Consider the following 23979-nt stretch of genomic DNA (forward strand, 5'->3'; position numbering starts at 1 on the left):
AAAAAAAAAAGGTTGAGAAGTTAGAGGGTTGACATGTTGTGGGGTTGTTAACCAATGTCATAAAACAGTATATGTACTACTGTTTAATGAGAAACTATCTGTTCTGTAAACCTTCACCTGAACTACAAAAACAAAAAATGAAATGGAACACATAAACATCGATATCCTAGGCATTAGTGAGCTGAAATGGACTGGTATTGGCCATTTTGAATCGGACAACCATATGGTCTATCATGCCGGGAATGACAACTTGAGGAAAAATGGCATTGCATTCATCGTAAAAAAGAATATTTCAAGATCTATCCTGAAGTACAACGCTGTCAGTGATAGGATAATATCCATATGCCTACAAGGAAGACCAGTTAATACGACTATTATTCAAATTTACACACCAACCACTAAGGCCAAAGATGAAGAAATTGAAGATTCTTACCAACTTCTTCAGTGTGAAACTGATCGAACGTGAAATCAGGATGCATTGATAATTACTGCTGACTGGAATGCGAAAGTTGGAAACAAAGAAGAAGGATCGGTAGTTGGAAAATATGGTAACAGAAATGATGCCGAGATCGCATGATAGAATTTTGCAAGACCAATAACTTCTTCATTGCAAATACCTTTCTTCACCAACATAAACAGTGACTATACACACGGACCTCACCAGGTGGAATACACAGGAATCAAATCGACTACATCTGTGGAAAGAGATGATGGAAAAGCTCAATATCATCAGTCAGAACAAGACCAGGGGCCGACTGCAAAACAGACCTTCGATTGCTCATAAGCAAGTTCAAGTTGAAACTGAAGAAAATTAAAACAAGTTCACGAGAGCCAAAGTACGACCTTGAGTATATCCCACCTGAATTGAGAGACCGTCTCAAGAATAGATCTGACATGTTGAATACTAATGACCAAAGACCAGACAAGTTGTAGCATGACATCAGGGACATCATACATGAAGTAGCAAGAGGTCATTAAAAAGACAGGAAAGAAAAGAAAAGACCAAAATGGATGCCAGAAGAGACTCTGAAACTTGCACTTGGATGTTGAGTAGCTAAAGCAAAAGGAAAAAACGAAGTAAAAGAACTAAAGAGAAGATTTCAAAGGGCGGCTCGAAAGATAAAGTATTATGACAACATATGCAAAGACCTGGAGATAAAACCAAAGGGAAGAACACACTCAGCATCCCTCAAGCTGAAAGAACTGAAGAAAAAATTCAAGCCTCAAGTTGCAATAGTGAAGGATTCTATGGGGAAAATATTAAACGATGCAGGAAGCACAAAAAGAAGATGGAAGGAATACTAAGAGTCATTATACCAAAAAGAATTGGTCGATGTTCAACTATTTCAAGAGGTTGCATATGATCAGGAACCGATGGTACTGAAGGAAGAAGTCCCAGCTGCACTGAAGGCACTGGGGAAAAACAAGGCTCCAGGAACTGAAGGAATATCAATTGAGATGTTTCAACAAATGGATGCAGAGTTTGAGGTGCTCACTCGTCTATGCCAAGAAATTTGGAAGACAGCTATCTGGCCCACTAATTGGAAGAGATCCATATTTATGCCTATTCCCAAGAAAAGTGATCCAACCGAATGTGTAAATTATCATACAATATCATTAATATCACACGCAAGTAAAATTTTGCTGAAGATCATTCAAAAGCGGCTGCAGCAGTATGTCGACAGGAAACTGCCAGAAATTCAGCCGGATTCAGAAGAGGATGTGGAACCAGGGATATCACTGTTGATGTCAGATGGATCCTGGCTGAAAGCAGAGTATTCCAGAAAGATGTTTACCTGTGTTTTATTGACTATGCAAAGGCATTCGACTGTGTGGATCATAACAAATTATGGATAACATTGTGAAGAATGGGAATTCCAGAACACTTAACTGTGCTCATGAGGAACCTGTACATCGACCAAGAGGCAGTTGTTGGGACAGAACAAGGGGATACTGCGTGGTTTAAAGTCAGGAAAGGTGTGCATCCGGGTTGCATCCTTTCACCATACCTATTCAATCTGTATGCTGAGCAAATAATCCGAGAAGCTGACTATATGAAGAAGAATGGGGCATCAGGATTGGAGGAAGACTCATTAACAACCTGCATGTTATGCAGATGACACAACCTTGCTTGCTGAAAGTGAAGAGGACTTGAAGCACTTACTAGTGAAGATCAAAGACCACAGCCTTCAGTATGGATTACACCTCAATATAAAGAAAACTAAAATCCTCACAACTGGACCAATAAGCAACATCATGATAAACGGAGAAAAGATTGAAGTTGTCTAGGATTTCATTTTGCTTGGATCCACAATCAACACCCATGGAAGCAACAGTCAAGAAATCAAACAACGCACTGCATTGGGCAAATCTGCTGCAAAAGACCTCTTTAAAGTGTTGAAAAGCAAAGATGTCACCTTGAAGATGAAGGTGCATCTGACCCAAGCCATGGTATTTTCAATCTCATCATATGCATGCGAAAGCTGGACAATGAATAAGGAATACCAAAGGATAATTGACACCTTTGAATTGTGATGTTGGCAAAGAATATTGAATATACCACGGACTGCCAAAAGAACTAACAAATCTTGGAATAAGTACAACCAGAGTGCTCCTTAGAAGGAAGGATGGTGAGACTACGTCTTACGTACTTTGGACATGTTGTCAGGAGGGATCAGTCCCTGGAGAAGGACATCATGCTTGGTAAAGTACAGAGTCAGCGAAAAAGAGGAAGACCCTCAACGAGATGGACTGACACAGTGGCTTCAACAATGGACTCAAGTATAACAATGATTGTGAGCATGGCACAGGACCGGGCAGTGTATCGTTCTGTGGTGCATAGGGTCGCTATGAGTCGGAACCGACTTGACAGCACCTAACAACTTTCCAGTGCCCTAAATTCACTTGCCCCTCTCTGTGTTTCATTGCATCCATTTGGCCAAATGCCCACCCTGGATAGATCTGCAACTATCTCTTTTCTCCATGCTTAAAGCTAAACACTTCTAGACAAAGTCATACAACAGGGCAGATTGCGTCTACTGTTAATACCTAATGTCCAAACTCAAACAGGTCCCTCATACTGCTCAGAAATCCTATGGCATTTCTTTGGTCAACTCACTCTTCCACTCTCAACAACAATTCACCAACCTTCTCGAGTCTCCTCAAAACTCGTATCACCTATGGAAGCCAGCCTCCAAGATGAACCCAATGACCCCCGCCTCCTAGTATTCATACCCTTGTAGTTCCCTCCCACACCGTACCAGTTTGGTCTGTTCAGTAGAATACAGGAGAAGTGATGATGGTATGTCACTTCCAATATTAGGTTATAAAAGTCACTACGGCTTCCATCTTGTTGTGCTTTCTCTCTCTCTTAGCTCACTCTGGGAGAAGCCATGTAGTGAGCTGCCCTATGGAGAGGTTCACACGGAGAGGAACTGAAGCGTCCTGCCAACAGCCATGGGAGTGAGCTTGGAGTGGATCATCTAGCCCCAGTTAAGTCTTCAGAAATTGCAGTCCCAGCTAACAGCGTGACTGCAACCTCATGAGAAACTGTGGCTCAAGAACCACTCTGCTAAGCTGCTTCTGGATTCCTGACCCTCAGAAGCCTTGTGAGATAATAAATACTTACTGTTTTAAGTGGCTGTTTTAAGGTAATCTGTTACACAATAGATAACTGATACACATCTGCTCCATATCTCCCTCTCAGCAGATGATCTCACCTCCTACTTTACAGATAAAAACAGAAGCCATTAGACAGGAGCTCCATCTCACAAATGTGCCTTCATCTCTACATACCCTATCCTCTCCTGAGACATTGGGGGAGCCATGCGCCTCCTACTGAAGGACAATTCCTCTCCCTATGCTTTGGACTCCATCTCCTCCTGCCTCCTCACGAGGCTGGCACTATTGATTGCTCTCTTTCATATACCCAGCTTCTCCCTTTCAACTGTTTTTTTTTTTTAGACTCAATTTCCTCATGGAGGGGGAGAGAGACAGAGAGAGGAGACAAGACGACAAGGAGAGGAGAGGCGAGAAAGAGAGAGAAAAGGAAAAAGATCAGCCTCGTTCAATCTCTCATCATCTTTCAACTACTACCCAGTAGCACAGATTGCCAACTGCTCCCCAGTATCCATTCTCTCCTTCTCTTTACTAACAGAGGACAACCAGTTTTCTCTTTTGGGGCTGGCAGGATGGTAGGAGACTTTTCTGTCATTTAATCTGTCAACATTATTTGTGCAATAAACAAAAATGCCACTCTAGTATTTTAAGAATAGGAAAAAAGGTTGAAATCCTTGTTTGTTTTAATCACAGGAAAACTTTTATATATTTAGATGTATTCCTATCAATCACATCACCCCTTAAGAACACATGAAAATTTCAATCTTCAAAGAAGTTTTCTAAAGAGAACACATAATAAAGGATACAAATGCTCCTACTACAAATGTTGGGTTAAAGACATGGTTCTGGAAGGTGAACAGTGTCAACCCCATGTAGGAGAAAATGAAATTCTCTGCCAAGAAATTGAGAAGCTCAAACAACTGAAACAAAATTTAAAAGGTTAGTCCAGTAACAAAACTGAGTCACGTAATTTAAAAACATGAGTCTTACTAAAGTAAGGAGACAGACACTTCAAATACGTAAAGTTCATGTAACAAAAAAAAAACCAAACCCTTACCCCCCATCCCATTTCCCACACCCCCACCAAATGACTCTGTCTCAAAATGGCCATTTCAAAGCATTTCCCTCTTTATAAGATCCAGTTCAACTTCTTTCATCCTGACACAGAGTGTCTCATGCCTCATGCCAGCTCCTGTATCTCTGCCCTGCTCTGCGGTGATTTCACTTTTTACCAGGGTCTTGCCCCTCATTTGGGGAGCAAGCTTCCTAAGCACAGGGCCTACACATTACAGTCCTGTGCCCTGGACCCTCCCATGCTCCCTGCCCACCCCCTTTCACATCATGGCCTAGCCAAGTGTTACTCACACAGCAGGGATGAGACTTGCTGAATGGATGAATTGAAGGCCCTCCATAATCTGGCATCCCTCAATTCAACAGAGTTTCTACTACTGCTCCTTAACCCGAGCCCTCCGGCCCACAACCGCAGGGTAGTGGTTAAGAATACAGGCCCAGGAGTCAAAACGCCTAGGCTTGAACCCTGTCTTCCCTGCTTGCTGCCTGTGTGCCTTTGGGCAAGTTATTTAATCTTTCTAAACCACAATGGGAATAGAAATAAATAAATATATTTTATTTAAATTAAAATTACTTAATATACAAATTATTACTATTTGCTTATCTAAGGATAATAGCTAAACTTTATCAAATTTTTACTACATGCCAGATAATATGATGAGGACTTTAGATGCATTATCTCGTTTTATTCTCACAATCACTCCATAACGTAGGAACTACTACTCTCCCCATTTTAAAGGTGAGGAGACTAAAGTGTTGAGATGTTATGTAACTTGCCCAGGTCACACTGCAAACATATGTGGGACTGGGATTTGAAACAATACAATGACTCCAGAGCCCAAGCTTTAATCCTCTATACCAGGGGTTGGCAAACTTTTTCTGTAAAGAGCCAGATAGTAAATAATTTAGGCTTTGCAGACCATACAGTGGTTTCTATCACAACTACTCCACTCTGCTGATGTAGTGCAAAAACAGCCACAGACTATATAGACTATATATAAATGAATGGGTATGGCTGTGTTCCAATAAAACTTTACTGATGGACACTGAAATTTGAATTTCATAATTTTCACATGTCACAAAATACTACTCTTCTTTTTATCCCTCAACTTTTAAAAATGTAAAAACCATTCTTAGCTCCCAGACCTTACAAAACTAGACATAGGCCAGATTTGGCACAAGGGCCTTAGTTTGCCAACCTCTGCACTACACTATACTGTAGCTTTGTAGCGCCTGAAATGAAGACTGAAGAAGTTAATCTTATCTGGATCAGAGAGCAGTAGCTCTAGGCAGATCAGCAGCAACAGCTCTAGTTAGACCACAATGAGCTTCCAAAATATTCCTCTTAAGCTGGAAAAACACTAAGAGGAAAGGAAGCTAACTGACTGGTTACTGCAGCCATAATCATAATAGCTCCTGGCTATTCTGCTGACCCACTGCTACCCTAAAAGCTGTCAGCCTCAACTTGTCTGTCCCACCTATTTCTGGAGTCAAAGGAAAAGGCGCTGAAATGAGCAGACGTTGTTTTAAACAGATCAAAGATTATTTCTGGGTTAAAAAAAAAGATTTCTGTTATGCTGAGAGGAATAGTTTATTCACAAAATATCAAGTTTCTCTTACCTGTTTAGTTCTATGCTGGGACTCCGTAGACAAGTTATTGTATGTATAATGTGCTTGTGTGATGCCACAAAACAATACTGCAACCACACCTATAAAGACAATGAGTTCCAAGTTCACATAAAAGGATGGTTCCCAACTTTTTTTACTGAAGGTTCTTATTTTAGAGAAGTAGGTTATACACTTATATTAAAATTTTCATTTGTGACTTAACTTTGTTGAGAGGAACCATTTACATTGAAAATCTTTTTTACACTCTAAAGTGAGAGTATAAATCCCAGCCATTAATAAGCATGTTCAAATACTAGCGGAGTTTGTCCACTTGTCAAACAAGTGACTGGCAAAGTCACTCCTTGTGAGGGTTTAAAATCATAAAGCAAAAGCAACCTACCTGTGAAACCCCATGCTTCAGCCAAAAGGAAGGTACTCCAGGACATCAAGAAGAACAGGCCTGTCTCCAACAACTGGAACTCCCGTAATTTGGTGAACTTTGTTACGTAAGACTGTTAAGGTTGGTGACAAGATCTCATAATACAGAAGTGTGGCAAGGCAAGTGTGGCAAGTGTGGCAACCATAAAAACAAGAGGAATTCTCTAATCATTCTAACAGTCATGGAATGAGGAGGCACCAAAGTGAAGTAACTCTTAAAATGAGCATCTTGCTGAGAAGTCAGCAGTCTCCTTCGGTGAGAACGTCTTACAGCTTAGTCAAGCCAATTGTTTTATGGGTACCACATACCTTGCCACCGGAAACCATGCAGAAAAGGACAGGCAGACACCAGAGCCACAGATCAGATACATAACATCTGAACTCTGTTAATCTGCAACCCAAAGCAAGACAGCTTCCCTAATTATAGCAATTTACATTGATAAAAACAAGTAACTTCCATGTGATTTCACATTTATTTTCTCCTCTACCACCTCTGTGAGGTAGGGCATTTTATGAGCAAGAAACTGAGGCACTTCACTCACTTATACTAGTCTAAAAAGTATTTGTTCACTGACAGCGGTAGTGGCTTTGTTAAGCTGTGATGAATCTCAGGCTAGAATCTAGATTTACTCTGACAAATGATTAACAACAAAAAGATTAACAAGATATACTCCTACTCTCAAGGAACTTGTAGGATAATGGGGAGAAAATATCTGTCCTGGCTTTTGCTTCGGAACTCTTTCTACTGCTCCATTATGCTTCAGTTCACCTGTAAAAGGCCATAAAACAAGTCCTTCCACCACAAGGCAAACTTAGAGATCCTTAGAAAATAATAATGTATTTGCTTTATATAATCGTGTCTTAGAAGTTTTAGATCTGGAAGCTCTTTAGAGCTCATCCAATCCCAATCACCTTTCCCGCTGTCCCTGCCCCCTCACTTTCCTACACTGAGGTCCAAAGAGGCGAAGTCTAAAAGCGTCTAACATGCTTGTGTCTGCCACAAGCAGGGACCATGTCTGTCTTGTTCAACTTTGATACTCACAGCCTAGCACAGCATCTGGCATATAGCAGGCACTCAGTAAATGTTTCTTGAAGGAGTACAAGAATGACAGTCCCAATACTTCTAATAGTTAACCAGTGGCAGTGCCAGGACTACAACCTAGGTTCCTTTGGCTCCCAGCTCAGGACTCTAAAGCAGAAAGGTTAAAATCGGGGAGAACTGAGATGCACTCCTATATACCCTAACCCAGGAACCAAATTTTGTTCATCTGGCAACAGGTCCTACTTGTTTTATTAAACATAGAGGAAAAGACTGACAGGCTAAGCACAGAACACACAGAGGCTCTCTGAACTACCTCTACCTTTATATCAATTTAATCTACAACCTTAAACTTTACCCCTGAAGGGTCATTTCATCTAATCAGACCTTGGTAGCTAAAGCCCTAGGGCACCGAGCCCTGTGTAAAACAGTGAAGCTTACTTATTTATTTATTGGTAAATATTATTGCCTAATGTTTTCCAACATGCTTATAAGGTTAATAATTATAACACAATTCTAATTATGGAATTAGGAGAAACCACTGAACACAGCATTCAACTACTTCATTAGGTTAACAAGAAACGACATATGCAATAAAAGGATATTAAAGCTGTCACCACTCCAGTAGCAGCACCCATCGCAAAAGATCCACTGAAGATCCCAAGGAAAATTCCAATAGACTTGAACATGGCTGTGACATCAAAGGTGTGACTGTTGTCTCCAGCTGGCTGGTACGCCACTATCGAGCTACAAAAGAGAGACTGCTCTTACTTCTAGAAGCAACTTGTACTTTAAAAACTATTACAGATATCCCTTGCTTCTCGAAAATTTGCTTTATGCCACTTTGCTTTTACAGAACACCTACATTAGTACCTGTTTTCGCTAGCCAAAAGAAATCCGAAGAAAATTTTTGCTTTTATGAAAAAAGAAAAGCTAAAATAGCGTTCAGCAGGAGACCACACCCATTCTCACTCCTCCAGAGCAAGCCAGCCACTTGGTAAAGTATTCATGTTAACGCCTTTGCCACCCATTTTACATAGCGGCTTGACCGAGCTCTTCCTTTCAAACTCCTCCACCCTTACTGAACAACCCAGCCACATCCAGTCAAGTGCCTGGTGACATGTAAACGCACCAAGCATCGCGAGATCCCATCCTAGACTTGTCATCCCCTGTGCATTTCTCTATGTAGGACTCAGCCCTCGACAAGCACAGTTAGTATAAATCCCACTCTTCTGCGGGACTGGAAGCCCAGCCCTTCAACTCAGCCCCACGTGCCACTGCCAGCTAGGCTATCGCAGCTCCCATCATCACCACCACTACATCTCAGCCTTCCGGCGTGCTCGCTGTCTTCCCGATTCTGGTAAGTGAAACTACACTGTATACATATTATTTCTACTTTATATAGGCTGTGTATTTATCATAACTTTCCTGCTTTTACTATATATTAGCATTACTTTAGGTTTTATGTGTTATTTGATAGGTTATTTTTTGGGTCTGGGAATGCTCAAAATTTTTTCCCATATAAATTAATGGTAATTGCTTCTTCACTTTACACTACTTCGGCTTATGAAAGGTTTCATAGGAAGACTCTACTTTCAGATAGCGGCGGCGGTGGGGGAACTGTATTTAGTATAGCACTTAAAAGATGAAATCAGAGAGGGAAAGGAAACTTTGGATTCAAATTGCTGAAACAAGGACAAAAGGTTACTAATAACACTTCAGTGTATCCAGCTAACAAGAAAACTCAGCTCTTATTTAAATAACAATTTCAGGAAGCAGGACATTTAAAAGTCTGCTATATGAAAGCTGTATGGAGTCTTTTTCTCCACCCTTAAGACACTGAGCAGCACTATTCTTTCATGACTCTGTTTAAGATTTACCAGTGTCTGAGTGTCCTAAAGCCCAAATGCCAGAAAGCCCTAACGTACTGATGTGAACAAACTAATGAAAAATTCCACTTATTTCTATCAGAGACCTAAGAATATAAAGAATATTATGCAAAACTCAATTGCATCACAGTTTGTTTTTCCTACAGGAAAAACAAAGATAACTGTAGTACCTTTGCAACCTCTGTTGTTGTTGTTAGGTGCCATCGAGTCGGTTCTGACTCATAGCGAACCTATGTACGACAGAACAAAACATTGCCTGCACCATCCTCACAATTGTTGTTATGCTTGAGCCCACTGGTGCAGCCACTGTGTCAACCCATCTCATTAAGGGTCTTCCTCTTTTTCAATAACCCTCCACTTTACCAAGCATGATGTCCTTCTCCAAGGACTGGTCTCTCCTGATAACATGTCCAAAATAGGTGAGATGAAGTCTCATCATCCTTACTTCTAAGGAGCATTCTGGCTGTACTTCTTCCAAGACAGATTTGTTCGTTCTTCTGGCAGTCCATGATATATTCAACATTCTTCACCAACACCATAATTCAAAGGCGTCACTTCTTCTTCGGTCTTCTTATTCATTGTCCAGCTTTCATATGCATATTAGGTGACTGAAAATATCATGGCTTGGGTCAGGTGCAACTTAGTCTTCATGGTGACATTTTCGCTTTTTAACACTTTAAAGAGGTCTTTTGCAACACATCTGCCCAATGCAATATGTCGTTTGATTTCTTGACTGCTGCTTCCATGGGCATTGTTTGGGATCCAAGTAAAATAAAATCCTTTACAACTTCAATATTTTCTCCATTTTTCATGATGCTGCTTGTTGGTCCAGTTCTGAGGATTTTTGTTTTGTTTACGTTGAGGTGTAATCCATAATGAAGACTGTAGTCTTTGATCTTCATCAGTAAGTGCTTCAAGCCCTCTTTGCTTTTAGCAAGCAGGGCTGTGTCATCTGCATATTGCAGGTTGTTAATGAGTCTTCCTCCAGTCTTGATACTGCACTCTTCTGGTTTAGAATACCAAAATGGGCCAAATGCCTAGTATCTATTCACTCACTCAAATGGACTTTTCTAGACAGGAAAAAGGGCTTGAAAGGCCTTCCAAGGAATTAAAATCCACTCAACAGTACTTTTAGCATACCCAGCTGGATTCTCTACCCCAAACTTCTGAAAGAAAGTCACTCTGTAACAGGCCAAGGCAAGCAATTACGAGAGGCACTCTCCATCTTGAACTCACAGTCCAAAGCTGGTCTATAAAAGCTTCTATTACAGCAGCCACCCCAGGAAAGAGAAATGGCCGAGAATATCACTGTTGCCAGCAGGTCCCTGGCAACAGTGTTCACCATTACTAAATCAGTTCTCATCTCAGTTAATTGAGGTACCAGTGTTATAAAAAGTCCTGACTCAAAGACATCATACAAGTCATGTCAAAGAAGAGAAGAGGGAAAAACACATTCTTAAGAATATAATGAATTCTTCCTGTGGTTACTGCAATTCTTCTGGTTAAAGGCCAAAAAAAAAAAAAAAAGCAGTTGCTATACCGTGTACACCAATTTCTCTTCATACCTCCCCTAGTTTAAGTAAACAAAACAAAAACTAAGACCAAATTAGAATTTCCTAATCTGTGTATATTTTATTGAAGTATAGCACTAACATTAATTTCTGGTTGTTGCACTTAGAAATTTCTGAGGCTCAAGGAGAACTGAAAATTTTAAACTTTTGGCTTTAAACATTCAAAGTAACCAGATCATTTTGGGAACAGTGGATTTGATATTGTTTTAATAAATATGGAATGGCCTTTAATATCATGCTACCTTACCTACACATAAAGGGTCCCACCACCGTAAATAAGATCTGACCACATTAAAACACGACAATAAAAAAAAAAAAGTAAAATGAAACATGACAATACAACAACTGGCTGGAGAAAAGAAAAGATATTCAACAACCTTCTTTCTCCCTGGCCACATTTTTCAAAAATGCTGGCTGGAAACAGACTATTTCTATGGAACGTCCTTTGAAACACATAATAAGGAAAATGAAAGCTGACGATAAGCATATAGCTGAGCCCTCCAGCTAGTAACCTATTTACTCAACTCCATTAAGACAAGTACACAGCTAACAATTTCCCTCTTAGGATACACTCTGGATATAACCCTTCTCTACCAGAGTTCCATCTGAGTATATAATGAATTAACTTATACCATCCTTAGGAGAAGTGAGAAAAGAGTCACTCAAATCGGTTTCTAGAAGGCTTCATTCTCTCACAGAACCCTCCCTAAGAAAGGCTGCAATAGAAGGATGAGCATGTCCCTTTGTGAGAAGTGCTATGGGAAGGGCATTCTCCCTTTAACACATTTATTCTTCACCAACACTGATATGTATACTCCCAAGCTCAAAACCTTTCAGAGAGCTTTTTTTCCTTTAACACTATTCAGGTGTTCTTAACGTTACAAGATGGGGGTTACTTTATTAATGGAAAAGCTAAGGTACAGGGCACATCAGCTTCACATAGGGCCAGAAGAAAGATTTTCTGACTCTTAATCCATTACAGCAATGAGGAAGGAACACTAAGTAGTAAGATGATTAAGTAGCATAATAATTTGCCAGGATAGGGAACTGATGCTCAAAGCAACTGCCTGTACCTTATTCTCTTCACTTGGTAGCACTGGTGACCTCGCATGTACCCATGTTGAAAGCTTCAACAATCTCTGTAGTCTCATTTTTTTTTTATAACATGCTAGTTACAACAGTCATGTCTTCCTACCCTCAAATAATGTAAAACTTTTATTTTGCATCTGTTGTCACTGAAGGTGCTTACATTCAGTATCAATACGAGCTAGTCTTTAGGTTTTATTTCTTTAATTTACATTAGCTATAAACAGCTGCAAAAAAAATTCTGACAATATGAGGAGTATAAATTTATATACATTGCGTTCACAAAAAAGGATCTGACCTTTTGTTTATCTTCATACACAAAACTTAATTAAGGTTTAGTGTTACAGAGACATCTAAGAAAAAATAATTTTCCACTTTGCAGGAAGGCAACCAGGATACAGAAACCAGAGTCAGTGACTTATTATTACTCTTTTATAGTTGGCAAAGTGGAAATTAAGGAGGAAAATAAAAAGAAGAGAGAGAGAGAAAAAAAATGTGAAAGGCTTTTGCTTCTCTCTTATAGAAAGTTATAGTATGGGGTAAAGGCAACTGTCTACAGGGCTAGATATTTGCTTAATAGAAGTGGACAGGCAAGATTGAGTTCCTCAGAGGTCCAGTCCCATTTTTCCACCTGCAAAACCTTTTAATAACATGTACTGTAATTTCTATAATTATAGAAAAGTATTGTTGATTTCAATAATTGTCAATTAAAAGTATATTATTTAATACTTCTAAAGATTAAAAAGTTTTTCTGAAATGTTAAATAAGAGAAATACAAATTCAACTACAATGAGATAATTCTCAATTATCAAACTGGCAAAAACACAAAAGTGTGACAAATACTTTGTTGGAGAAGCTATGAGGAAACAGGCACCCCCATACTTCACTGGTTAATGTAAAAAATGGTACAATTCCTTTGACAGACAATTTAGCAATATCTAACAAAATTACCAATATATTTATCCTTTAATCCAGCAATCTCACTTCTGGGAATTTACCCTACCAATATACCTATGCATGTATAAAACGAGTTAAGTTCAAGGTTAATTACCGCAGCATTGTGTGGGACAGCAAAGGCTCGAAAACACTCCCAAGTATCCAGCAGTAGGGGACTGACTGAATAAACTATAGTACAGTTTACAGATAATACAATGCAGCTGCAAAAAAAGAATGAGGAAACTCTATTTTGATATGGAAAGATCTCTAGAATATATTGTTAAAGTGAGAAAAAGCTAGGTATAGAACAGATATAGATGTTACTTTTAAAATAACAAATGGGAGGCAAAAATGAATAAATAACTGCCTCCCATTTTTTATTTTAAAAGCTTGTATTTGAAGAAAGAACTAGAAGAAGAATACACACGAAATTATTTTAAATGGTTACCTATAAGCTGTGCGGGGGTGGGGGGCAGGGTGGATGAGGACAAGTATAAGAACATGAATTTTCAGTGTATACCTTTTTATATAGTTTTGAATTTTGAACCATGTGAATATATTATCTATTCCAAAAAAATAAATTTAATTTAAAAAATAAAATTTTTATGTTATGTTAAAGAAGAATACAAAATTATATATATACTACAATCACAACTATGCAACAATACTATGTATAGAAAAAAGAATAAAAGGAAATGTCCTAGAATGTTTATAGTAATTGTCTTTAGACAGTAGGACTACATATCATTTTTTTCTACCCTCATTTTCCAAGTTATCTATAAAGTATGTATTTCTTCAAGAGGAAAAAAATGGCTTGTTCTTCTAAACATTTCCGTTCATACTATACTTCAATAAGTGACTTTCGGTTCCTAGTACGCTAACATTTACTGTACATAATATAATAAGAAAACAAACAACTTACGAAGAGAGCACTATGGCAACAGCATCATTGAGGACACTTTCACCAAAAAGAAGCGCATAGAGTTCAACATCGACTTGAAGCTCATGGAAGATGGCAAGAACGGTCACTAGCAAGTAGAAAGAGCCAGATATTACAAATAATATACCCCCCTCAATAGATAATTACAGTAGTTATTTGGAAATTCGTTTCTTCCTCTTAGAAATCAAACCTAATAAACATTCCCTTACCATATTAAAAATTAAGTAATTTTATATTTTTCTTTCCCTAATTATGTATACTCACTTGCTCCTTTTTCTCTCTCTGAAAAACAGCTGAAAATAACCTTAAGGGACTGAGTAGGCTTACATTCTTCAGGCAAATGTTAATAATCTTGTCTTTTACATTTCTTTTCCATGAAGAATAGATTCAGAATGTCTTTGATGATGAAGAATATTATGAAAATTGTCTCTAACTAAAAACTTCATTTTTTACTCGAGCCTTACAACTCACTTCTATTTGACTTGCAAATTTTAAGCACACCAGTTTAGCAAAGAGAGAGGAAATGAAAACACAAGTTTAGTTTTTGGCTGGGGTAAAATATATGACCAGAATTACAGCTGCTATATTTAACATAAGAAGCCAGCTATCAGGATAGTACAGCATGAGAAGAAAAAAGTCTTCTTTTAGGAAAACTATTATACAAGAATCCTTAAAAAATCATATGATATGGAAGTTGCATTATAAGTTTAATTGCTGAGTCACATACAGCTCACTAGCTAAATAAACCCAAGCAGACACGAAAGATGTACTAGAGATGGGAGAGCCTCCTCAAATGCCAACTAAAAAACAGGAAACTTGCATTTTAAAAGATATAGTTTCTACTGTAAAGCATTTCATCTGGAACATACTGATACTGAAGGTTACAAAGAGAGAGGGAAAAGGAAGGTGGGAGCAACGTGGCAGAATTTTGAAGGAACTTATGGCCCACCTTTGCTATAGAATTGCGACAAATGCCTATACAGTTCAGAAAAAAGTTAACTGTACAACTTATATGAGCAAAAGATTTATGCTTGTGCTATTCACGTAATACCCCTCCCAAAACAAAACTAGAAAGTTGAAGTAATGTAGCTGGTCTGATCGATTTCGGTTTCTCACAGGCTTTGAAAAGTTGAGGAGCTTGCTTCCAGTGAGAAGACACAGAGAACCAAGACTACTGGCTCCTTGCAAAAACCATTCTGCTTTCACACTGATAATGTAAGTGGGCAGCCTGGGTGGTCTTTAAGGAAACGATCTGATCTCCAGTTTAAAAAATGCTAAACTACATAAATGTCTAAAATCGTCCTCTGATTGATGTTTTAAAATCATCTCTTATATACGGTGCATTTTTTTCTCCTTCCTATAATGCTGTGCATTATTAGAGTTAACACAGGAATTCAGAGATAACCTTAGGATTCTACATTTAATTGTGGTGGAAGACAAAGAAGATTATTAACTTACAAGGTCAAAAGGTAAAACAAACAAACCTCTATCAAGATCATAAAGTACTGTACAGTAGAAGAAAATTTCCATTCTTAAGTACAAAAACCTCAGTCTATGTGCCTACCCTTACTTCTTCATCCTACATTTTCTCTAAAATCCTAATTTAAATGTAGCTGTTAAACTCACCAATACCATATTAGGAAAACTAAACCTAACTCAATACAATTAAATTCATTCGACAACATTATTTTTTAGAAGATCTGACACTAAAAAGCACAAGTGGAACAAGCTGTGTTAATATCAAAACCATTTTATAACCTTAAGTCCAATTTCAAAACGATTTTATAACCTTAAGTCTAATTTTATAAAAACGATTATTTAATGTATATTAAAGCTCATCAGTGATCCAAAATTATACCTGTGCTAGCACAACTGCCTTGTAACAATCATTTTAAAACTGTTTTTCTCTTACTGTTAAATGCAGGTAAAATCCAAAAACCAAACCCACTGCCACTGAGTTGAACTCGACTCATAGCGACCCCATAGGACGGAGTAGAACTGACCCACAAGGTTTCCAAGGAATGGCTGGCGGATTCAAACTGTCGACCTTTTGGTTAGCAGCTGAGCTCTTAACCACTGCACCACCAGGACTCCTTAAATGCAGATAGCTGAATGTAAACAGAAGACTTTTAGGGAACTGATTTTCTAGAAGCTTGAAAGAAACCATATAATTACTAACCATTTTAATTAATCTGGCTAATCTCTTACAACTGGAGCCGTGGTGGCACAGTGATTAAAGCAATCAACTGCTAACTTAAAGGTCGGCAGTTCAAAACCACCAGAGGCTCCACGAGAGAAAGATGTGGCAGTCATAGAGATTTACAGCCTTGGAAACCCTATGTGGTCGCTATGAGTCGGAATCGACTCGAGAGCCGTGGGGTTTTTTCTGGTTTCTATCTTCTATACTCAAATCACTAGAGATACAGACCAATCAAAATTTCTAAAAATACCTTATAGCCCTTGCCTAAACAGCATCAAACTGTAGACCAGTAATAGGCAAATGTAATAAACATGTAAAAGAAAAACCTAAACAGGTGCTTAAGGCAGAAGAAACGATGAATTTTGTTTTTTCTTTTACAGTTGGAAAGTACAGTACTGTCCAAAGTACCTAATCATGAATTCTACACTTTAAAGGAAGACATACCCACATATATCTGACTGCAAAACACTGTACTCTTAAGTATTTCAGCTCCACTCTCATGTAAAACATACCCGGGTCAGTTGCGGAAACAATGGCACCAAACAGCAGGCAATCTGTGAAGTAAAAATCTCCTGCAAGCTGTCCAGTTACTTTCATCAGAGTTACACAGCCATACATTATGGACCTGTTAAATGAAAATATTTCTACTTTAGAAAACCAACTGCTAAAGAAGAATAAGAAGATGAGGCTTTATGTAGCACCTTCTGATTAATCCCAAACTTAATTCATGTCATTTAAAAATGGTAATACCTTGGCTTTAAGGGAAATTCAAACAACTTATTACCTATGTGAATACATTTTACTGTAAAAGCCCTTAGACATATCCAGGAATACAATACTGCATAAATCAAATACATATTGTTTTAAAATTATAATTTGAAGACTAAAAAAACTTCTTTTAAGCTTCAAGTACTTACCCGATAACAAAACAAGAAATTGCAGTTCCAAGAAAAGCGTATGCTAGGATAGACCCAAGGTTTCGAAAGAAATGTCTCTAATAAAATAAAAAAAAAATTACTCTGTGTTAGAATACTTAACAATTATTTGAAAAAGAAAAAGCTTTCTATTCTAGTGTTCTATGCTAATATTAAATGCATTATTCATTAAAGGAAATATGTAAGAGGAAGCATTTTTGTACAGGCATAAATTTCAGCACCTAAAAAAGATAAGAAATTAAAACAAATGGAGAGGAGAAGGGAGGGGAACCTGGAAAGAACTGTGTTTCTGAAGTGTCAAGTATTAGAAAGCCCATGGAGTTTAAGTTTGATCAAAGTATTTGAAACGCAAAAGCACTTACCCTTTTCAGACTATATCCTGCATAAAATATGATAGGAGGAAGTAATATGTTGAAAAATACTTCTGGATCGAAAGTAACCTGTTGAAATAAACAGGGTTCTTTTAGATGAATTTCTGTAGAAGAGCTCATATTATATTATCAAGTTATCAAAAAGAAAATAAAATTGCTAACTGATCAAAGGCAAGAATATTAATGTGGTAACATAAAAATATTTCATATAGGATAGCTGTTGTTCTACTTCTCAACCAAACAACATGGAGATAGTGTTAGGACCATCGGTTAAGTCATATCTGTGAAAAGTGTGTTAAAATACTACAATATTAAAAATCTTAAAACGAGAAGAAAAGTGTGAACATCTTTGCTTTAAATAAAACAGACTCAAAACTGGTAACATAAAATTTGGGGTATGGCATTATAGCTGACATGAGGAAACAGACTTCTGCATAGGTGACATCTCTAAAAGTATACACCATAATATTACAGTAAACAGTTCCTGTACAAAACAGATTTCTAGTCCTGATGGCCCACTTACTTTAAGACCGATTAGGTATAATAATGTTGATGCCCCCTTCTGTTCATGAGGCTGTAGCTGAATTTGACATGAATAGAAAGAAGCTACACATATACCCATGCTAAAACTTAGGTTTCCTAGAACTTCTAAAGAACTGGAATTCTCCACAGGTGGAAAGAGCTCTTGCTGCAAAGTAAAGTTTAAGTTCATATGAAATTTTAAAAGCATTAAAGATGGTCAGGAACACAGCCAAGTAGCTATAAAAAACAATGTTCTGCCAACACAGAAGACATGAGCAGCGGAGGCAAACCACCAAGGGTGGGTGAAAACCAAGGGACGTGAGCAAAGTGGCACTCAGAAGCTTCATGATAGAAATGACAGGAGGAACAGGATAAAGCAACTCCAGGAATGTCTGGAAGCCAGTAAGATATAATCCAACCTCCTACATAAATCTTTATGCACAGAATAGTACAATAACTGATACTCATATTAAGGCCCCTGAAGTTGTGCCAAATTATGAAACAAAGAAAGATTAAATTATATTCAGTACAGAATACAATTAAGGCAAGAAAAAAATTCGAATAAATATTAGTCAATTAAATAAATGGAATATCTAAGGTATTATCAAACTCAATGTGCTAAAATGCTATAAAACTATAAGGATCATCTAAACACTTACGAATTCTGCTTAACTCAATACTGTCTACCATTTATTACAATTGTAAACACAGAGTGAAACAAAAAGGATTATAGTACTTAGCCTCAATCAGAAAATGAAATATAGACATGTCCATTTCCGTAGCATTACATTACATTCATTGAGGTTTTACCTCATTTTAAAAGATTTTCAGTATCATTAAAAATTCATTATTTTTCTTCTGAATCGCTTTGCTGCTAGTTATACACTTAAAAACAAAAATCCCAAATTCCCTTTAACTAAGAACTTACCTTTCTAAGCATTTCATTATCTTGGACGTTATTGAGTTCATGTGAACTAATCTCTCCTTTCAGCGTATACTCATAAAATTTTCCACTAACATTTACCAACAAGGTAGTTGGACTTGACTGCACTTCACAGCTTAGGGTCACATTATTTACATCACTTGGAACATGAATGCCATATCGCAGCACAAGGCCCACCAAAAGACCTAGAAATAAAGGAGAATGTAAGCTCTTCTTGCAGACAGACATTACTTCTTTTGTAGTCCATACATATCTTTGGATTGATAACAGAAATTTCCTCATGATAGTCCCCTGTGACTCAGAACCAATTTCTAGACCAAATGTCGTTACACTTTAAAGTATTACTAAATTCACAAGTCTGAGAGCCCAATATTTATATAATCCAGTGGACAGGAGAGGAAAACATTCCTTAGGGGTAATAGCACAGAAGACTGCATTTCTAGATCAATACATAAATAAGTGACGAGGAAGGTAACAAAATGAGAAAATATCCTCAAATGATCTGTACTCAGAATAGGCTCCAAGGTTTCCCAACCTGACAGTGCAATCATGTTAGAAATGTGTTTTCCACCTCCATCTATCAATACACAAGATGGTTAAACACGTATCTTCTCAAGTTTATTCCTAAAGCACAGGGCTGGCCAAATAACACATATTTAACTAATTGGAAAGTCAATAATATTTGTAGATTGATTGAGTTCTTCTACTACTAAAAGGTTGGATTTTAATTTTAAAATATTTGCTTAAAATCAAAACATGAATAGAAGTCATGAATCTGGTTCTATGAGGTCAACATATTGCTTGGATTTTACCTGGATCATCCTATTGATATTCAAACATGCACAATGTTCTAGGTACTATAAAGCTATACTGACCAATTGTAATTCTTAAATAGCAGCTTTATTGAGATATAATTCACATACCGTAAAGCTCACCCATTTAAAGTTTATAATTCCGTGTTTTTTTTTAGGATACTCATGAAGTTGTATTGCAATCACCACTATCTAATTCCAGAACATTTTCATTACCCCAAAAAGAAACCCTGTACCTATTAGCAGTCATGCTTCTCCATTCCCCCTATCTGTCCAGCCCCAGGCTTTCGGTCTCTATCGATATGCCCATTTCAGACATTTCATATAAATGGAATCACACGATATGTGGTCTTCTGTATCTGGCTTCTTTCACTTAGCATAATGTTTTCAAGGTTCCTGCATGTGATAGCATGTATCAGAATTTCATTTCTTTTTATGGCTGAATAATACTCTCCATTATATGGATATATCTCAACTGCGGATTGAACCCAAACTTTGGAAACTTTTCTTAACTCCAAGATGCACAGGATACCACTACTAGTTACATTTTATATTCTTGTCTCCTTTTACTCCGACCAGTCAGCCATTCATACAACTAAATGTAGTAGCATGCTAGGTAATCCCCCAGGGTTCATCAACACAAGCCCCCTCCCGTTCAAGGAGCTCTAAGTCCAGTTAGGGAAAACAGATCAAATAAACAATTATAATGCATATATATGTATACAAGGTGTTATAAAAACCGAAAGAGGTACCTAACCAAGGCTGAGACATTAAGGAAGTCTTCCCAGAAGTGTCATCTGAGCAAGTAACAAAGTAGAAAAAAGGGTATTCCAGGTAGGGGGAAGAGTAGTATATATCAAGTCAAGAAAGAATGAGAGAACACAGCCCATTCAGGGAATCACAAGTAGTTCAGAATGTTTGGCTCATAAGATAGAGATAAAGTGACAAGAATCGAGGTTCCAAAGATCAGCAGGGGCAGAATCATAAAAAACCTTGGATGTTAAGAAAGGGAGTTTGGACTTTATCCTGAAGGCAAAAGGAAGTCATAGAAGGGTTATAAGCAGGGGCTTGACATAATATTTCTAATTAGAAAGATTAGTTTGGATTTGTTGTTAAATGCTGTCGAGTCGATTCTGATTCATAGTGACCCTACAGTACAGAGCAGAACTGCCCCATAGGGTTTCCAAGGCTGTACTACTTTATGGAAGCAGACTGCCACATCTTCCTCCCACAGAGCGGCTGGTGGGTTCGAACCACTGACCTTTTGGTTAGCAGCCGAGCCAGACAGAAGACCACTGCAGTCTTTCAGGCAAAAAGAACTTAGGGCCTAATCTAGCCAAAAAACAACCAAACCTGTTGCCATTGAGTTTAATCTGACTCACAGCGACCCTACAGGACAAAGTAGAACTGCCCCACAGGGTTTCCAATGAGCAGCTGGTGGATTTGAACTGCAACCTTTGGTTAGCAGCTGAGCTCTTAAATACTGTGCCACCAGGGCCCCAGGGCTTAATCTAAGGGAGGAGTAATGGGGAGATAGAGGGCTGAATTCAAGGGATTAGATACAGGATTTGGTGACTGCGTAGACTGGGAGGAAAGGAGACAAAAGAATAAAGAGGAGTCTAAACTGACTTGGCAACTAGATGAAGCTGGCCTGAGTGACTAGGGAGATAGCAGTACCAGAACACAGGCAGAAGAAGAGGTCAACAGGGAAAATGCTAAGTTCAGTTTTGGACATGTTAAGTTTGATGTACCTGTGACACATGCACAGTTCAGCATATGCGATCTGGAGCTCAAAAAGGGGGGGGTCTCAACTGGAGAGATACACTTGGCTGTTAGAAGGTGGCTGAAGTCAGATGTAGATGAGATTACCTGGGGAGCAAATAAAATGAGAAAAGGACTATGGATATAACCCCAGGATTATATCCATTAATAGGTAACATTAAGGGGCTGGGAGAGGAGGAAGAACTGATGAAGGCATCTAAGAAGGAAAAGCCACAGGAGTGGGAAGAAAACAGGAACCAGTGGTGACAAAGAATTCAGGAAGCCAAGGGAGAAATTTTTTCCTCTAGGAGGAAGAAGTGATTAAAAACATCAAATGCTGCAGCAGAGTCAAGTAAGACAGGCAATAAGAATATCTACTGGGTCTGGCAACAGGGGGTCACTGGTAACCTGTTAAGAGCAGTTTCAGTGGAGTAGTGGGGGGTAGAAGCCAGACTAGAATGGGAACTGATAAAGCAGGAACAGGGAGGTGCAAGAACAGTAGTTGGCCGGGAAGGGAGGAGTGGGAACGAGGGATCCTTCTATTCTAGTCAACTTACATACACATTTTTTAAAAGTGAGCAGCAATGATTAGTTGGTGAATAATACAATGACATCAACTTTTAAAAAGTGTTAACAAATGTTCATATTTAAAATGAATGAAAGTCACACTCTGAAAATATCTCACCTCCAAAAAAACAAAATAAAAACTTGACTATGGGGTACCAACTGGGTTTGATAGACATAACGTGGAAAAGGCTATGGACCCACAGTCAATCTAACTATACTATAAAGAAACAGCCCTTTTCTCTACTATCCCATAACACCACTTGATTAAAAGGCTCAGTAAAAGTTGTCCCCTTGTACATACATGCAAAAATCATAGGAGGGCTACTAAAAATACTAATAACAGCGGCATAAATTATTTCCAAGTCTTCAAAAAAACCAAACCCATTGCTGACGAGTTGATTCCATCCCATAGCGACCCTATAGGACAGAGTAGAATTGCCCTGTAGGGTTTACAAGGAGCAGCTGGTGGATTTGAACTGCCGACCTTTCGGTTAGCAGCTGTAGCTCTTAACCACTGCGCCACCAGGGCTCCTTCCATGTCCTCAAGTCTAACTATATAAAGAATCACATCCACTGGATCTACTGAATCCCCAACCCTATCCACTGGGTCTACTGCATCCCTGGCCCTACACTAAAACATCGTTGGGTACCGAGTAGGGCTCAGCACTCAGACAAATTTGAAACATGTACCTTAGGAGTTAAAACAATAATAGCAAGGAGAATAATTACTTTGGTTGGGAAAAAAATCAAGATATTTTTATTACAGCATCAGGCATCTGAAAAATTGAGATTTCTTTGAAAAAAGTTGATAGATCAAGTTAATTTGAGTTCCGGAAAAGGTCAAATCCTAATCACGGAGCTAAAACAATTCTCAGTAAAGAGAAAGTACACACAGAGTGTTTTGTTAAAAGGAGGAACTCCTAGCCTCCTACATAGACAAAGGCACAGAAAATATTAACATTATGAAATTCAAAATGACCACTAACATGAAACAAAGAACACAACCACAGAGATTATCATTCACAGAACAGATAGGCCCCACCCCTCCAACACATTCCTGCCGCACTGGTGCAGGAAATACTCCCTGTGATAAGAAACTCAGTATCACCCAAGCCCCCCTCCATTGTCTGATTGTCACTGTTAGTGGAAACTGATTACAGCTCATTCTTCCAGCCTATCACACTTCATATCTCTGACACTCAAAATTGCAGGAGAAACATCACTGGGGCATTAAGTGTGGCCCAAACTGATCAAATTTCTACAGACTGAAAAGATATGTATATATTTGCTTAAGGAAGGTTGTTAGATTCTGTGTTAATAGCTAATTAAACGTTAAGATAGTCAAGAAAGTCAAGGCTTTTGCTGACCTCCGGTTAGTTTTAACTGTTTATTCATCTGTCTCCTAGCACCTTCTTGACAGTGGCTCTTCCAACCTTTATCCTCCTTCTCAAGTCCTCAACCTCACTGCCTACTTTTCTGAGAAGATGGGGGGACATCTGACATAAGCCGCCTCAATACCAAGCATGTCCATCTCAATATAAGCTCAGTTATGCTTAGCTCCCCACACTCAGGAAAGATTTACCTCTTTTCCAAGGAAACGCTTTTATCTAGGACCTTGAACCAATCCCTATCCTGTTTCTGCACATATTATTTGATCCTCATAACCTTGTGA

The 23979-nt window shown here is 38.3% G+C and overlaps 1 protein-coding gene across 4 annotated transcripts in view; it reads right to left on the reverse strand.

Annotated features, from left to right (window-relative positions):
- SLC9A6 (solute carrier family 9 member A6) overlaps positions 1 to 23979 on the reverse strand; it is a 73519-nt gene that overhangs the window by 41721 nt on the left and 7819 nt on the right. For 3 of the 4 annotated variants that reach the window (XM_023735484.1, XM_004380951.2, XM_023735486.1), the window contains 9 exons: positions 19153 to 19352; positions 17694 to 17771; positions 17314 to 17390; positions 16909 to 17021; positions 14179 to 14284; positions 8380 to 8521; positions 6698 to 6803; positions 6310 to 6398; positions 4425 to 4538 (listed from right to left, as the gene is read on the reverse strand). In XM_023735484.1, the coding sequence (XP_023591252.1) occupies positions 4425 to 4538; positions 6310 to 6398; positions 6698 to 6803; positions 8380 to 8521; positions 14179 to 14284; positions 16909 to 17021; positions 17314 to 17390; positions 17694 to 17771; positions 19153 to 19352 (1025 nt within the window). Of the gene's footprint in view, positions 1 to 4424; positions 4539 to 6309; positions 6399 to 6697; positions 6804 to 8379; positions 8522 to 14178; positions 14285 to 16908; positions 17022 to 17313; positions 17391 to 17693; positions 17772 to 19152; positions 19353 to 21730; positions 21973 to 23979 lie in introns of those variants that run through there. The other variant, XM_023735485.1, reaches the window with a different exon arrangement.

This window comes from Trichechus manatus, unplaced genomic scaffold (assembly GCF_000243295.1).
Source record: "Trichechus manatus latirostris isolate Lorelei unplaced genomic scaffold, TriManLat1.0 scaffold00079, whole genome shotgun sequence".
Classification (NCBI taxonomy): domain Eukaryota; kingdom Metazoa; phylum Chordata; class Mammalia; order Sirenia; family Trichechidae; genus Trichechus; species Trichechus manatus.